The sequence below is a fragment of the Podarcis pityusensis genome, assembly GCF_964106645.2.
Source record: "Podarcis pityusensis genome assembly, chromosome: 7".
Taxonomy (NCBI): Eukaryota; Metazoa; Chordata; class Lepidosauria; order Squamata; family Lacertidae; genus Podarcis; species Podarcis pityusensis.
In genome coordinates this window covers 60,700,786-60,718,931 of record NC_138031.1, presented here as the reverse complement: position 1 = coordinate 60,718,931, position 18,146 = coordinate 60,700,786, and the positions used below count along the sequence as shown (strand labels likewise).

Sequence of the window (18,146 nt, the reverse complement as noted above, 5' to 3'; positions counted from 1 at the left end):
GGTCATACACCGTGTAGTTCCTCTCGGATTTGTTCAGCTTTCGCGAAAAAAAGGCACACGGTCTCCACTCTGACTCCTCCTTCCCTGGCTGCAGAAGCACCGCCCCAATAGCTCTGTCTGATGCGTCAGTTTCCACTCTCATCGGTTTTTGTAAATCCACATGCAGGAGTTGTTGTTCCGAGGCGAAGGCCCTTTTTAGTTCCTCAAATGCTCGCTCCGCCTCCTCAGTCCAAACGAACTTCTTCTTACTGCTGAGACAGTCCGTAATGGGCGCCGTCAGGTGGGCAAAGTTTCGGATGAACTTACGATAGAAGTTCCCAAATCCTAGGAACCTCTGCACATCCTTCCTTGTTTTGGGTGTTTTCCATTCCAGCACCGCCTGGACCTTGCCGGGATCCATGGCCAATCCCTTGTCTGACAGGCGATACCCCAGGAATTCCACCTCCTTGGTATGAAACTGACACTTCTCCAGTTTCACCCACAGCTGGTTGGCTTGCAGCCTGCTCAACACTTCTCTGACGTCTCTCACATGCTGCTCCTCATTCTCAGAATACACCAACACGTCGTCTAAGAAGGCCACACAATTCTTGTAAAGCAAAGGCCCCAGGATGTGGTTCATAAACGATTGAAAGCACGCGGAGCCTCCTTGTAGGCCGAAGGGCATAACTAAATATTCAAATGCCCCCAAAGGGGTGAACATGGTGGTTTTCCATTCATCCCCCTTCCTTATTCGTATCAGGTTGTACGCCCCCCTTAGGTCCAGTTTAGTAAAAATCTTTCCCTTCCTGACCCTTGTCAAAATGTCGTCAATCCTGGGCATAGGGAAAGCCACTGGTTCTGACACTGCATTTAAGGCCCTGAAGTCACACACAAGCCTCGGCTTGTTCGTGTTTTTTTTATCCACAAAAAACACTGGGCTGCCCCCCACCGCCCTGGACTCTCTGATGAACCCTCTCTTCAGGTTCTTGTCAATGAACTCTCTTAGCTCCTGCATCTCTCTGTCTGACATGGCGTACAGCTTGCCTACAGGGAGCTGTGCCCCAGGGAGTAAATTGATTTGACAGTCAAAGGGTCTATGCGGGGGTAGTTGGTCAGCTTCCCTTTCGCTGAAGACGTCGCGGAGATCTGCGTATTGTCGTGGTACCTTCACGTTCTCCGTTACTTCAGTCCCTGCTAGGGTGGCTTGGGCCCCTGCCAAACCCTTTCCCTCTTTGCAGTGTTCTAAACAATGTGCTGAACCAAAAGAAACCACTCTCTGATGCCAGCCCACCAGCGGATCATGTAACGCTAGCCAGCTCATCCCCAATATAATGGGAGCTCCTCCCAAGGTGGCCACATTAAACGCTATCAGTTCGGTGTGCCTTGCCACCTTCATTATCATTGGGACGGTCTGCAAGCTGACTTCTCCTCCCAACAGCTCCCTGCCATCGATCGTGGTCACCTGCAGGGGGTTGCTTAAAGGGATCGTCTGTATCTGGTGTTCAGCTGCAAACTCTTTGCTCATGAAATTGCAGGAGCTGCCTGAGTCCAACAGCGCCTTTATCTTTAGAGGGTGTCCGTTTGGCAGCTCTAGCGCCACTTCTATCACTAGGGCGGGTTTAGGAGGTTCTGGCGTGGGCACTTTCACTGCTCTTTGGCCTGGCTGCTGTGCCCCGACGGTGGCAGCCAGGCATTGGCTTTTACTTGCTTCGGTATTTCTTCCTCTCTTCCCTCCACAGCTCCTACCATCCCTTGCCATTCCTTCCTCTGGGGGCAGACTCTGGCAAAGTGACCTGGCTGTTGGCAGAGATAGCATTTCCGGGCGCCTTTTCCCTCCTTCTTTCCCCCCTCACTGGGCTTTGAAACTGCGCGCGCGCTGTTCCGATTTCCATCGGCTCTGCCGGCGGGAAAGTTGGCTCTGGAATGTCTGGAATGCGGAACTCCTTCCAACGTTCCCCCTTCCCTTCCCGCCTCTCCAATGCTCTCGCCTCCTGGCGCGCTCCTATGGTCAGCGCTGATTTGGTCAGCTGGTCCATAGACTCTGCCCTGGGCGCCCGGGAAAGTTCGTCTTTCACAGCCGAAGAAAGCCCTTCTTCAAAGAGCATTTGAATGGGTTCCGCCGATAGATCCCACCCCAATTTATGGATCAACATGGTGAACTCAGTCCAGTACTCACGGACAGATCGGCTCCCCTGTTTGCAAGCCATTAACTGTCTGCGGACCACTCCCTGTTCAATATCGCTGGAAAACATCAGATCCATGGCGCGAAAGAACTTCATCGTGTCCTTTAGGACGTCACTATTCGCTGCCATCAGGGGTCTAACCCAGTCTCTCGCCCCCTTTTCAAGATGCCCAATCACGAAAGCCACTCGTGATTCCTCGTCAGGGAATTCATCAAACTGCAGATTGAGGGCATATTGCATCTCTGTCCGAAAGCCATGATAGTCTTTGGGCTCCCCCCCAAACTTCTGCACCAATCCTGGTACCTTTCTGACGAGCTGGGTGTCTTTCCCCTTTTTGTCTGCATCCTGAGCCCTCCTCTCCTCAAGCCTCGCCGTCTGCAGCGCTAGCTGGACCTCCAACACCCGGTACCTTTCTTCCAGGCTTGGACCCGCTCCAGCTCCTGCTTCTCCGGTTCCGGCTGGGTTGCTCATGATGCCTTCTCCTGCACAAGCTGCTCACGAAGACTGTCGGAATGCTGTGATGGGACGATGAGCTGCTTGTGTGTAAAATCCTAGTCCCTCAGAGTTTGGTCAAGTTTGCAAACCTCTGTCTGTAACGGAGCCCCTTAAACATGGCTCCGTCAGTCGCTGGCAGATTCCGACAGTGGTTGCTTTCGGAATCGCTTCCAACATAAAAGCTCCTTAACGGAAACACGTCTTCTGGACTCTCTGCGTGACAGTTTCCGGCGAGGAGTGGGTGTCCCTACAGGAGGTCCTGAAACCTCCCCACTGTTTTCGCTGGAAGTGTCTCTGAGCCATCCCTCCAGCTCCCTTTCCCTCAGCTCAGCTCCTCTCCCCCTACTGGTTCCCTCTTCAGCTGCTGAGTCTCTCCCAACCTGTGTGAGCCCTTTCACTTCCCTTCCTTCCGATGGCAGTTCCCTGACAATTATGTTGTCCATTTCTGTGTAACAGCAACTCTAGCAGCTCTTAAGTGTAACCTAATTCTATCAGTTGTTGATGGGTTTTTCCCCCAGCTAAATCATCAGAACTGGCCAGGCTATCTGAAAATGGTTATAGGAATTTCCTCTTGTGTTTAGTATAAATAACAAAATGAAGTACATATTGAGAAACCTCAACAAGCTGCATTTCACAAACAGCAATTGCTCCGAAAGGATACTTCTGATATAATTTCTCAAGACAGAGTATGCATGATTTGGAATCAACCACATACAGGGAAAATGTGTGAAATCATAGAAAATAACCTTCAAAAGCATGTTATATATAATCAAAGATATAAAAAAAATAGAAGAGTGGGGTGTTTTGCTAACTTTATTATAGAAATACACCCTTAATTTAGTTTTGATAATTGGAGGGGGGTGGTCATGGCAAGCTAAATATTAGTTCTTGGTATCATAGGGGTTGATGTGACATTATTTGCACACAGTGAGCTAGTCAACTGTTGTTGCATTTGCGTCTGCTTTGCGCCAAGAATAATTTTTGCAATAGTGTATCACAATTTATTCTAAACTACTTGTAATAATATACAAACAGCATGAGAGTGAGGAACTTTGTGGTCATTAACCCAACTTCTGCAGTAATACAAACTACTGGAGTACCATGTAGTGTTCTAAGTGTAGATCTTAGAAATTCATTCTGTGAAATTTCTAGATGTTCCATTTCTGTTAATTTCCAAATCTCAGTTCAGTAAAACAGCTGGGAGGGGACTTCTGCATAACCAAAAACAGCATGCAGTGCTCTCAAAGCTTTATGCTTAGTAGAGATTAAATGGCATGTCCAATTACTTGTTTCTGAGACAGTGGTCCCAAATAGTTAACAGTAAAGATTTATTCAATGGCTTCACTATCAAGTGGCCATTTATGGTGAGAGATATATTTTCCAAAGGCAAAAATACTTGTTTTAGCATAATTCACATAGTAATAACAATTATAAAATTATAATTTATTATTTATACCCTGCCCATCTGGCTGGGTTTCCCCAGCCACTCTGAGCGGCTTCCAGCAAAATATTAAAATACAATAGTCTATTAAACATTAAAAGCTTCCCTAAATAGGGATTCAGATGTCTTCTAAAAGTCTAGTAGTTGTTTTTCTCTTTGACATGTGGTGGGAGGGCGTACCACAGGGCGCGTGCCACTACCGAGAAAGCCCTCTGCCTGGTTCCCTGTAACTTGGCTTCTCGCAGCAAGGGAACCGCCAGAAGGCCCTCAGCAGTCACCAGTCTAGCTGCTGCATTCTGGATTAGTTGTGGTTTCCGAGTCACCTTCAAAGGTAGCCCCACACAGAGCGCACTGCAGTAGTCCAAGCGAGAGATAACTAGAGCATGCACCACTCTGGTGAGACATTAAGTTGTTCTCACTGATATATCAATCTAAAATTGCACAGCAACATTTTTAGCACTACATGGGCAGGACATAAAGTCTGAATATAATGATATGATCCAATTTGTGGAACAGTGCCAATACTGAAAAGTCGTTTGAGGTATACTGGTTAGAACTTGAATGAAGTTTTACCCACTAAAAATTGATTTCTATGACATAGATTGAGTAATTTGTAAGATAGGGCTCACCATTCATTAGACATTTTTAACTAGTCCAACATGGTCTAATCATTTCAGAATCTTCTTGCTTATCCTCCACTAGCTCAGTAATCAACAGTCAGCACACTATGTCCAGTCAATGTCCTTGAAAAGTGAAAATTTCTTGCAACCTTTTTCTACACTGAAGAATCCTTTCAGAGAAAACATAAAAGCCAGGGGAAAATTAGGTTTGGGCAGTATCAGGTGAACACGACAATAAGTAACTACTCTGCAGTCTATGTGGTTTCTATACCTTGAAGAAAACTGTTTGTTGACATATGAAAATAATTGTAATCTTAACAGTGAATGTAACTGATGTTTTTATACCAAAAGAAACTTATATAATTTTAAATATAATCTTCCACTAGTGAAGTGCAAAATCCTCTCAATGCTTTCTCTGTACATTCTTTGTATAGAAATGAATTATGCTGTGCAGTAAACCAGAATGTATTGCTGTTTATAGATACCATAATCAAGTTCACTTAGCTGTCTACAAACAAAGCATAACATAAAAGGATAGTGGCAGCTCCATGTATCTGCTCAGACAAATCTGGGACCTAGGTCCACTGCACTGACACCTATAGCATCTAGCTCCAAGGTAGTGGTGAAACTGGAATAACCACAGAATGTTTGTTAATTAAATATGATTACATTTTGAGAAGGCTATGCTACAACTCTCTCATCAGGAAAAAGGTAAAGGTAAAGGTAAAGGACCCCTGACAGTTAAGTCCAGTCACAGACGACTCTGGGGTTGCAGCACTCATCTCACTTTACAGGCCGAGGGAGCCGGCGTTTTTCTGGGTCATGTGGCCAGCATAACTAAGCCGCTTCTGGTGAAACCAGAGCAGCACACGGAAACACTGTTTACCTTCCTGCCAGAGCGATACCTATTTATCTACTTGCACTTTTTTGTGTGCGCTTTCGTACTGCTAGGTTGGCAGGAGATGGGACTGAGCAACGGGAGTTCACCCCGTCGTGGGGATTCAAACTGCCGACCTTCTCATCGGCAAGCCCAAGAGGCTCAGTGGTTTAGACCACAGTGCCATCCGTGTACCCTCATCAGGCAAACTTGAAATCAAAAACCCCAGAAAGAAAGAGAGATATAAAACAACACGGCACCATTTATAAGGGCAATAATTCATTTACTCGTGCCTATTAAGTGGCTAATTTATTAAGTGAAATAAGGTTAGAACTAAGGGTTACCAACTTTTTCCCCTAACCAGGCTCCTGTGTAATTTAGGGGGTTGCCAACTTTTCTGGCTGCTTCTTTGCCTGCAACAACTGGTTCACTGGGTACCATTAGAAGCGAGTCATATTGATTCCCATGCCCTGCAATCATCCTGGCTGATTTCTCACATTGTATAGATGTTAAAGATATGAAAGCAGGCCTGTCTATGGGGTCTTCAGGTCAATTGGCAAGCCAAGCCAAGGCAAGCCAATAAAGGCTGCAATGGAAAAAGAGGAAACTTAGAAGATAAAGCACACCCAGGCACACAATTGTTCCCTAAATCTCCCTCCACACTTCTCCCCCCAGGGCTGAAGGTTCTCCTGTGCTTTCAACAGCTAAATGTACACCTCAAGATATATTTTTTTCCTTGCTCCCACCACCCAAAACCTCTCAAATGATTTTTTTATTTATCTCTTCTGATTCCTACTCATCTCCTTTTATGCTTAACTTCAAACTTTCTGGCCTATCTTCACTACATACCATTCTAGGCAGAGATCTGATCTCTAAGAATCTTGCCAGGTAACTGCCAGGTTATCTGCTTCCAGAAGCCAAGATTGGCCATAAATTGCTGTCAGGTAGCATCAGAATAAGCAAGCACTTTGACTATGAGTGGTATAAAAATGCCTTTTGTGATGGTCGTGAGGATTAACTACAAACGTAGTTAAATTATCTTGGACCCAACCTGTTCACAGCTTTCATATCATCACAAGGGCTTTGAACCTGGGCTGCTAGCATATAGGCAGCCAGTGCAAATGTTTTAGCCTTCAATGACAAAGATGTATCCTAGAGCACCTCTTGATGTTTAGAGGCAGCATAACCCCAGTCAGAAGAGGCAACTGGCTTATCATTTGGAAACGAGAACCACCTATTCAAAGAGCCTCAATCTTCACAAAATTTCAACACAATTTATTAGCCTGCATCCAGTCTCTGGTCCAGGGCTTGCACAATCTCTCCAGATTCAGATGTTATGGATAAATAGAGCTGCATATCATCAGTGTACTGCTCCAAAACTCCTAACGACCACACCCAACCACTTCATATAGATGTCAGAACCCCAGGGGATAAAGAACACTCCCCCAATGTTATTCTCTGGACTCAGCTATGCAGGTAGGTGTGGAACCACTGTAATACAGTGCCTCTAATACCCACTCCACACAGTTTATCATGGAGGATACCATGAGTAACAGGGTCCCAATTCCATCTACCTCTTAGTAAAGGTCATCCATCAGTGCAACCAAAGTTTATTCAGTCCCCGAACCAGGCCTAAACCCAAGACTGCAGTATATCCACTTCAGTGTCAACGCTAGGTATACAACACTTTATTTTATAAAGTTGATTGTCTATGTGAGGAAGCAAAGAAAGGTGGACATTTCAAATATATGAAAATGAATGGCAAGTCTGCTTTGCTGTACACTTCAACATTTACATTTTTCAGTCTAAACCAATCTACAAATTAAACATGTGGAAGTACTGGAAAGTTCATGAATGCTGACATTCTGAATTTACCAGTGAATAAGCCCTACAAAGTTCTACCTTTTCCCTTGAAAATTTATATATGAATGATCATTTCAAAATATATGAATGATCAATTTAAAATAATTGTAACAAATTATGCATTTTGCCACATATTTAAAAGCCAACATGCACATTGTATGCACATCTTGTTTTCTTCACTATTACAGTATAGCAAAAATTACATCCCATGAGAGGGCCTTAAACCACCACCAGGCATTATGACAGAAACCAATGCAAAACTTACAATATTTTCCTCATGTATGCTATTGTGTTCTACCGGCATGCTACTGGCATTACTTCCTGAGGGCACAACACAACCAGTGCTATGTACCTGAGATGATGGCATGCTCTGCAAAGGTTAAGACACACAAAACATCTCACAAATAAGGTATTTACAAACCCATGCATGTTAGTAAGACAGGAGGACACGTTTTTAAAACAACTCAGGCAAGGAGGTTAAATAGCTTAATTACAGAAATCCATGCAACACCACATTTGTCTTCAGTTGTGGAAAACATGACACCGTTTCCTAAAATGGTGCTATAGCCTAATAAAAGAAATTGACAATTCAGGACAGCTGTTTTACACAGACAATGATTAAGCAGAAACACACTCCATGCTGAACAAAAGGAGACAAAACTGAAATAGGATTATCATTCCAGTACAGAGAAAAGGAATTGCTGAATTTTAATGTAGGATTCCAAATTCTCCGTATCACAAATGCAAGCTGCAAATTATTTACTGGCAAAGACAATAGCTACTTGCACATAAATTAATCAAGATTAAGAAACTATAATAGTTCTTAACTACCTACCTCTTTACTAAGTAGAGGCCGACTTTCAAAGGAGATCTTTTTATGTTCTTCTTTTACTGGCATTAAAGGTTTGAAAAACTTGGGTGGCTGTGGAGAAAATGCTTTAAATGGGCTGACGGTTGATGCATGAGGATTCTCTGATACATAACCTTGAATAATGAAAATAAACACACACACAAATAGGTTAGTTATTCTAACATCAACTGCAAAAATAAGTAAAAAATGAAAAAGAAAGTGATATAAAGTACCACAGGAAATAACCATGATGATGAGCATATTAGATCCTCATTTGTGCCATGTTATGAAATATGTTCATTTCCCTGCTTACCATTCATGGTAAATGTTGTTTGTACAATGAAATAACAGTGGAGTAACAGAGAGGGTTGGATCCAGACTTTATCACCATGGAAAAAGGCTTTTAATTAAGTGACGGGGTGGGGGCATGGCAACTTTTGCTGATTTCCCCTCCTCCTGTAGCCACAGTGCCATCTCTCACACTGTTTGAGAGGTTTGCTCAAGCTATATGCAAACCAGTCCAGCATGCCTCAAAGCATGCTCTCTGCTATTTGTAAAGTAAACATACTTTATCACCTACAACTCCCTCCTTTTGCATCAAGAAGGTTTTGCTTAAACGAAGTTTAGCAAAAAGCTTGTCTGCAATTCATAACATACTTCAAAGAGAACTAAATATGAGCTGTGGATGTCTCAAAAGGAAAAGTCTGCCATTCTTTCGTAGAAGTAAGGTAAAGGTAAAGGGACCCCTGACCATTTGGTCCAGTCGTGACCGACTCTGGGGTTGCGGAGCTCATCTCGCTTTACTGGCCGAGGGAGCCGGCGTACAGCTTCCGGGTCATGTGGCCAGCATGACAAAGCCGCTTCTGGCAAACCAGAGCAGCGCACGGAAACGCCATTTACCTTCCTGCCAGAGCGGTACCTATTTATTTTCTTGAACTTTGACGTCCTTTCGAACTGCTAGGTTGGCAGGAGCTGGGACCGAGCAACGGGAGCTCACCCCATCGCAGGGATTTGAACCGCCGACCTTCTGATCGGCAAGTCCTAGGCTCTGTGGTTTAACCCACAGCGCCACCCACGTCCCTTCGTAGAAGTACATAGTGGTAATTATTTACATATGACTCGTAGCATCACTAGAATTTCAGTGCAGCTGCTGGTTAATATAACCCAAGAGAGAATGATAATGTACCTGTCAGCATAAGGTGACAACTGATATGTAATTTGGCAGTTTAAAACAAAGTAAGTCACAAAGCTACAACATTAGTACTAAAACCAAATTTTAATCACTTGTTCCCTAAGCAGTTATTCTTTATAATAATAGCAACAGTAATATTAGTAATAATAATAATAATTGTACCCTGACCATCTGACTTGATTGCCCCAGCCACTCTGGGCAGCTTCCAATATAATTTTTTTTCTTTCCTTCTTATCACTAAATCTCCCTCCTCTTCCTTTATGCTGTCATGAATATGCATATGCACATTTTCTTTTCCTACTTCTCTTTCCTCTGCTATTGTAAACTCCTCAGGGGAGAAACTGTCTTATAATAATAATAATAATAATAATAATAATAATAATAATTTTTAATACCCCGCCTATCTGGCTGGGCTTCCCCAGCCACTCTGGGCAGCTTCTAACAAAATATTAAAATATCGTAATGCACGATCTAAACATATCACTGTTCATATCACTACATAAAGCACTATGTGCATTTATTCTACTATATAAAATAATAATGCTTGTTCCAGGAGATAAAACGTATTGGTATATGATCCTAAGTGCTTGGCCTGGAGAGGCACATCCCATTTTTACTTCAGAACCTTCTTAAAGGGTGCTGGGATAGTTGTTTTCGGCCCTTGCAGCACCAAAGCACCACAAGCTAACCTTCATCATCATGGGAGAAATAGCCTTTGCTAGCAGATTAATACACTGTATCGGTTAGGACTGAATGCTGCTTTATACATACACATTTACCACAAGAATTTAAAGACAGTAGAACAGAGGGAAATATCCTTTGCATCACTGCTATATATATATATATATATATGTGTGTGTGTATATTAATAATTTCATATATTGACCCAATTAAAACTAAACACAATAAAAATCTTACCACCAGCATCTTTACTTCTGCGAGGAGAATCTCTGGGTAAAGTACCATAACATGATACATCTTGGTAACTGGAAGAACAATCTAATACATCTAGATGACCTTCTGACCAACCCTAAAGTCATAAACAACCAAGAAAAGAAACAGGAAAATGTTCATTTTCAAGATACAAGAAAAGAGTTCAGATCCTTTCAAAATAGTCAATGTTCTTTCACACATACATATTTTTTATTACTACCAAAACTTTTCAAATTTATTTTATGCAACTCAATCCTGTGCATTTTATTCAGAAGTATATCCCCAATGCATTCAGTGGTACTTGCTCCATGGTGTGTCTAGGAGCAGAGTCTTATTTTGTTAAAATCTATTACAAAAATATCCTGTAATCTCTCCTATCTCACAGGAAGATTCCTAGGACTTTTTTGGTAACTGATTCAATAATAACTACCCTGGGAAATTTATTGCACCCCCGTATGCCCCTGCACCAGAGAAATAACTGACAGTCTTTAATAATTTATTTTGTGAAGCACCCTGAGATCAGCTCAACTTAATTTTCTCAAGTCAGTAATGCATCAAATTATACATTCCTGTTCTAAACAACCTATCATTATTACTGAAGACTAACGTTAAGGATTTCTTGTATCAAATAGGAAGGAAAAGGCAAGTCTATTTGACTACATTTTCAAAAAGGTGCCACCACATCTGTTCACTTTTCTTAATATTCATACCTTATCTTCATCACAGCCAGAAATATCTAATCGACTACAGGATACCTAAAACACAACAATAAATAAATATGAGCCCAATGAAAGCTGTCAGCCTGCTTAGCAGCAGGGTGGCCTTCACATGAGAACCACAGTCTCCTCACCAACTGCTAAGCCTAGACTGCATTTGAAATAAACAAAAGACTGACAAACATGGCAATAGAACTTCATGAACACTCATGTACTGTATATCCTGCATTTAAAGGAAAGGAGGGTTATACTTGCATGTAGGAAAGGAGCATTAAACCTAAATTATCCCTGACAATTATCCCTGACAAATACCTACTGGAATATGTAGAATATGTCCTTTGACAATTTATTCTACTGATTAATCTCATTTTCTCCAGGGTCAAAATGAATACGTTTTGTCTTCAACCTTAACATTTTTAGTAATATGTGAGTCTTTCACCTTGAAAAATTATCTTACATTGTGGACGTTTGGTGTACTGACACTCCGCTGCATGTGTCGAGTCTTAGTAGAAACAGCTTCTTTGACTGTGACTGCCTGCGTTAAGATAGAATGAGTAAATTGAAATCCGTAGTTTCACACAGAGATCTAGGCAATTAAAACTCACTTCAAAAAGTATATATAAAGGTATATTTATTAATACAGAAAAATCATTTTTACTTTAATCAGGTTTGATGTCTCTGAAGACAGATCAAGAATGGAACATTATATCAAAATGGCATCCGAAGAGCAAGATCACATTAAACGTTTGTCAGCATTCTGATAGTAACGGTAAAGAAAATGGAAATATGAGACATCTCTTGCGGCAATTGTTTTACAATAACTAAACTAATTTGGCCTGAAGCTTTTTTCTACTCACCTGTCTTAATCGTTCAAGACTCAAAATGTTTTCTACCTGCAACACTCCACGAGTATACTTCTCAATGTAAGTTTCACCATCAGATGCACCCTCATTTTCATTTCTGGCTGCCATCAGAGCCAGTGTCTCCCGATCTTCAATTTCTTCTGTGGCCTAAAAATTAAACTGTTTAATTTAATCTGTTTAAAACTGGGACACAAACAGAATGCAACATTATGCAGTCTTTATACAGATGCCACTTCAGAATGCCTAAAACAGAACTTTGAGGATGCAGTTTACAGGAATTTCTTTTACTTTGATTTTTTCATTTATTCTAACTTCTTGAAAAAGTACAGTAGAATTTACCTTTGGTATATTTGAAACTATTTCATAGGCCACACCACAAGCATACCATATATTCTTCAAAGATATTCTTCGTTTGAGACTCTGCGTAAAACTCTAGGGGGGAATTCATATGATGAACAGTGTGATTAAGCAAGCTAAGAAAATGGTTTCTTGCAGGTTCATGTCACATGCAATGGGGTAGGGGCTAACTCTCATCCTGGCATCCCAATTCAGCCTCCTTAGCATATTTTTCATCCCACCCAATACCTCACTGGGAATGGCAAAAAATTAAAAGAAACATGGTATTATTTTACTTTGTAAAAACAACTGAACATTGTTTTCACCCTCCATCAACACATGCAACATTATGAAAAACACCTTTATTTGATTGCATAAATTGGAATGTAAATTACTACAACCATAAGCTAACCTTTTAATTTAAACATTTATCAAGTTTTGTATACCTTCCTTTGTTTATGTTCCTTTTGTTACTCTGCATGTTACTTTAGTAACGAAACTAAACATCAATAAAACATTTCTGTGGTTTTTTATTTTTTAAAAACATCATTGTATGTGAATACTTCCTGGTTTAGTTTATTATTTCTAAATTTTATCCCAACAGTTAAGTCAACAAAAAAGAAATACAGTCATGTATGCGACAACGGCCGCGAGAGTTCTGGTAGCACAAGGATGGAAGACTGAAGAAATCCCAACTAAAGAATCATGGCAAGAAAAATTGATGGATTATGCAGAACTGGCAAAATTGACATATAAGCTACGGGACAGGATAACTGTGACTTTAAGGATGAATGGGAACCTTTCACAAAGTATTTGAAGACGCAACAAAGTGAACTGGACTCCTTGGCAGGTTTTGAATAAACATCCACAATTTTTTACTGATAATAATTAGCTAAACAGTTGGAGGATCTATACAACTCTGTAACATGCAGAAAATAGCATTATTGGAGAAACCAAAGACTGGAACTGAGGGAAGTTGGGGGTGGGGGGTGGGGGTGGGTTTTGTGGGGGGAGGAAAAATGGGGGGGGGAATAAGGATATGTTTTTGGAAAATATGTTTTGTTATAACTTTGAATAAAAAAAATTAAAAAACCAAAAAGAAATACAGTCAAAAGAAGATACATTAAGCAGAATTCATCCATCACCTGCTTATTGTATATATTTGCAGCAATTCTTTTACGTAGCACAAGTTCCATTGCAGCAGGGTGGCTGAGTTGGACTGTAATCTTCACAATCAAATAGATTCTCTCATTTTGAGGTGTTACCCTATTCAAGTGCACTGAATCATGCACAGAAGGGTCCCATGCAGCAGTGGCCGAAACCTAGGAGCACAATTTGGTAGAATATTATAAAGGAAACTGATCTGAATTGCTTAAATGTTTACCCTACCCTTTTAACATTCCTGAAATACAGAAATGCTTAGACAATTAACACAACATTAACAAAAGCAATTAATGAACACGATTAAAGTCCCATGGTTTCAATGAGTCTAAGTAAAACTGAGTTGAATAGTACCTCTGTCAATTTTTTGTAATGTACTTAATGGGGAAAGTGCTCTGCCTGATCAGGTAGCAGTTGGTTTAACTGTCACTGGGGGAGCTTAACAGACAGCCAAGGAAGGGTTGGAGACAGAACTATCAGTATGCAAAAGAAGGATAAAATGTACCCACATTTTGATTGGTGGTTGCAGGTTTAGAATATTCAGTTAGACAATGTGATTGTCTGGGGCTGGACCAGAGGGGGAAGAAGAAGTGAATATATGGCAGTTAGGGTCAGTTAGGATTAGTCCATGTTGCTCAGAGAGGAGCTAGCATTTGTTGGTGCTTGGTGTTCATGGTGGGCAGCCAGAAGAAGAGAACAAAGAAGATTAAGGAAGAAGAGGACATGAAAGGAAGGCTGGGGTAGCTGAATTGCCTTGGCTCAGGCTGAAGAGGGGGGAAGAAGTGAGAGGCAGTTTGGAATGCCAGACTCTGTCTGGTATCAGGTAGGAGAGAAAGATTTCAGGGCAGAGCATCGGAAACAGCCCTGTTTCCAACAGGTCAGTACAGGTCAAAAGAGAGGCTTCAGTAAAGGTCCTCAGTTATAGAGTTGGTGAGGCTTAACTGGGGTGGAGTAAATAGAAGAACAATCTGGCAAAAGAATCTTAAATTAGGTTCTTCACAGCTGTCTTAGTTTAGTAATAGTGTAAAATAAGCTGCATTTAAGCAACATGTTAACAAAGTGCATATCCATTTAAGTAGGTAGTATGAAGTAACTGCATACACTTGTGAACCGCATAATGCAATAAATAAATATTGCTTTCTTTGTCAAATATAATAGCTATACCTGATAGTCTTTGTATTACATTGATATCAACAGTTACTCAGGTTACTGATAAGTTAAGGGTGCTAAGGGTATAAGTAATATTAAATGGTGGCAGGACTATGGGTTTGGGAAAACTGCTGGAGCAGAAGGTGGTTGGCTTTTTTAAATAAAGTGAGTAAGGAAATATCCCTTCCCTTCTCACATTAAGCAACCAAGAATAAAATAGCTAGGGATATATTTATCAATATTTCAAATCTATTATAAACCAACTGCTTGTGTCTATTGGGAGAAAGCAAACAGAGTATGTATAGATTGGTAAAATTACTAATTTCATTGTCAGTAAAAGCAAAAGTTATAAAATGGAGATTCTGCCTAAGATCGTATTTATTTTTCTATTGCTGATTTTTAACATATCACTAAAGAATCTGAATAAGCTCCAGCCTGGATGATTGATTTGCACCAAAAATTAACCATTATCACCATGTGCGATATTAGTTGCACTAGTGCATGGTTTCACACGTATAAAGACATTTTGCCATGGAGGAAGAGGGAATCAACTTCTTGTTTTCTAATATGCTCAGTTTGCATAAAACAAACCAAATGCTAAATTGCCAGTCTAGAAGCCCAATAAACATGTTATAAGAGGAACAAACATAAGCAGACTTCTTCCATATTTTGAATTATTATCAGAAATCTACAAAAAACAACTAATAAAACAAATTCAGAGAAAGAAATTATTGTTAGAATGACAGGTATAGAATGGCATTATATATATAAATAATGAGCCAAAAACTATTTTACTTTGTGTGGATTCAATAGAAACTTTTATAATATATTGTATACAGTGGTACCTTGGTTCCTGAACTCAATCCATTCTGGAAGTCCGTTCAACTTCAAAAACATTCGCAAACCAAGGCATGGCTTCTGATTGGCTGATTGGCCCCAGAAACAATGCCGACAGTTGAAATCAATGTTTGGCTTCCAAAAAACATTCACAAACCAGAACACTTACTTTGGCGTTTGGGAGCCAATTTGTTCGGGAGCCAAGCTTTTTGGGAACCAAGGTTCCACTGTACATGGCATTATATCCCTGTAAGAATTTCAAAAATGTATCCCAGTGTACCTATCTGATTCATGTTGAAGAATCAAGGAAATATTGGCCCACTTTTGGTAGAAATGTATTCAGGTTAATAATGGATAGATGTTTCACAGGGTATCAAAGACATAATAAGCCAAGGTATTAAATTAAATCCATAAACCATCCCTTTGGGACAACTAAAAAGGTAAGTCAGTGGAGCACACAGGGAGACAGCTATGGATATATTAACTAAGACATTTTTAGCACTAGCATGAAAGTCAGTGCATTTACCGTTTTCTAAGGCTTTGGAGAAAGGGTGTGGAATATTACGTTACTAGCTGTCAGTATCTATGAGAAGGAAGGAACACCTACAAAGAGACTTTAAGAAGAAGTTGGACTTCATTTATACAATTCAAGAATATTAAATGTTTATTCTTCAAAATATAAGTATTTCAACCCCACATGAATTAAGAACTAATCAAAGATCACTTTGTTAAGAGGTTATTCTGAATAACAATAAACTATACACACTTGTTCAACAAAAATCAAGTAGAAAAGAGTAAATTCAAGGTTTCAAAGGTATAATGTAGCATTAAATGTATTGAAAAAGAAAGAAAATGGATTGATGAAATGCAAACAGTAAAAATATGATAGCCATACCTCTACTGTACAGAATAGCTCACTAGACATTTACCTCATCTTTGCTGTGTTTTATGATTGGCAGATAAAAGAATTGACTTCCATGCTCTTTGGGTAGTATTGAATTTACTCCTGATGCATGTGGACCTATAAGCTGTTCATTGGCACTGAGGTCATCAGCTAACAAAAAATAAAATTAAGTTACAAGACATTTTTTTTAGCTTTAGTTATTTCCTATGTCCCAGTCTTAAACATATTACACAGAAATCATGCATAATTGGAAAACAATACTTTAGATAGGATAGACTTACACTTCTCATGTTACATTTGTATACATCAGCTTAATGGAATTTGTTACCCCACAATGCAAGTACATGGCAACAAATAGAAATCATTGCAAAATATCATTTTGGAACTTTTGATGAAGATGTTTAAGAATGTGTCTTTACACATGATGGAAGAACTCTAATGCCCAACAGCTGTGCTTCTTTCAATACATTCAATAAACAAAAAAACTGGATTGTTTAAAAGCCACCAGATCCAGATCTGAAGCACTTCAGATTCCCACACAGCAATAAAACACCAGCAATACGAAAGCGTATAAATACGTCAAGCATATTCAAGGGAATTCATACTTCCACTCCCTTCATAAGCTGCAACTTACCGTTCAAATCAAGGAAAAGTACAGGTATATGTGTTTCCATTCCAGAAGGTGGGATCCTAACAGTAAAGAAACACCCCAGTTAATAAAATAAACCATACACATGCACAGATATTTTAATGGAAAACTGAAAGCGTTAAAAACAAATGACATTAACTAGGGAGAACCTACAACAAAATATTACAGTGTATCCTTGGACCCTAACAGGAGAGCTCCTAGACCATGGTTCACAAAAGAGAAAAGAATTCACAGGGGTGGGGTGGTGATATTTTCTCCACCATATCTCCTAAACAGTCCCTAGTTCTATGGAAATGAAGTGTTTGGAGCTGGAGGCAAGTCCTGAATCTAGTTGCTTCAATGCATAATAGAGCAAAATGTAGAGACAGGAGAAAGTGTCTTTTTTACTTCAGGACCCCAGTACAGGTGTTAACACCTACTACAAGCATTACTACAACAGGAAATATTATGGAATCTGTAAATGAACTTGTATATAAACCCCGGTTCTACATTATTACATGACTGTGCATTACACCGCCAGAAACCTTTATTTTCTATTTATTAAAATATTTATATCCTGCCCTTAATTCAACCATATCTGGGTGAGATAAATCTTCAGGATACACAGACCAGCAATAAAACAACCAGTTCACCAGCAGTTTTATTTCTAGTTGTAATATGTTTCTAGCTGAACTAAGGGCACTAATGTTCTGTGCTGTGGAATATAAAGGTCAATTTTTTTAAAAAAAGTGAACACACATTTAGCATTTTAGCAGCTTATTCTTCCCTCAGATCTTCACTATCCTGTTAACTGCATACAATATTCACTCAAAAGTTATTTTGCAAGCAAGCTGAAATATAATGCATTTTAGTCAACCTACCAATTTGCAGGAGCACCTGGGATCCCACTGTCTGGTGCTGGGACTAGCACAGCATTTCTTTCTTCTGTTAGCCCTACCCACTGTTCTACAAGACGTGCTTCTCTTTCCATGTCATCTTCTGTTTTATCTATAATGTGATATCGGATATGAAGAGTGGAATATTGGTCACATACTGTGGAAGTACTTTTTCCAGGGGCATCCAGAAAACAACGGGTTAATAATACATTTTCCAATTATT

General features: G+C 40.2%; 1 protein-coding gene across 6 annotated transcripts in view; it reads right to left on the bottom strand.

Annotated features, from left to right (window-relative positions):
• Positions 1–18,146, bottom strand: part of KIF13A (kinesin family member 13A) — a 62,691-nt gene that overhangs the window by 9,493 nt on the left and 35,052 nt on the right. For 3 of the 6 annotated variants that reach the window (XM_081015264.1, XM_081015265.1, XM_081015266.1), the window contains 11 exons: positions 17,909–18,035; positions 17,034–17,089; positions 16,425–16,549; positions 13,494–13,670; positions 12,352–12,444; positions 12,007–12,159; positions 11,607–11,684; positions 11,144–11,188; positions 10,419–10,530; positions 8,294–8,442; positions 7,724–7,828 (listed from right to left, as the gene is read on the bottom strand). In XM_081015264.1, coding sequence (XP_080871390.1) covers positions 7,724–7,828; positions 8,294–8,442; positions 10,419–10,530; positions 11,144–11,188; positions 11,607–11,684; positions 12,007–12,159; positions 12,352–12,444; positions 13,494–13,670; positions 16,425–16,549; positions 17,034–17,089; positions 17,909–18,035 — 1,220 coding nt within the window. The remainder of the gene's footprint in view (positions 1–7,723; positions 7,829–8,293; positions 8,443–10,418; positions 10,531–11,143; positions 11,189–11,606; positions 11,685–12,006; positions 12,160–12,351; positions 12,445–13,493; positions 13,671–16,424; positions 16,550–17,033; positions 17,090–17,908; positions 18,036–18,146) is intronic. The other 3 variants (XM_081015268.1, XM_081015267.1, XM_081015269.1) reach the window with 1 other exon arrangement.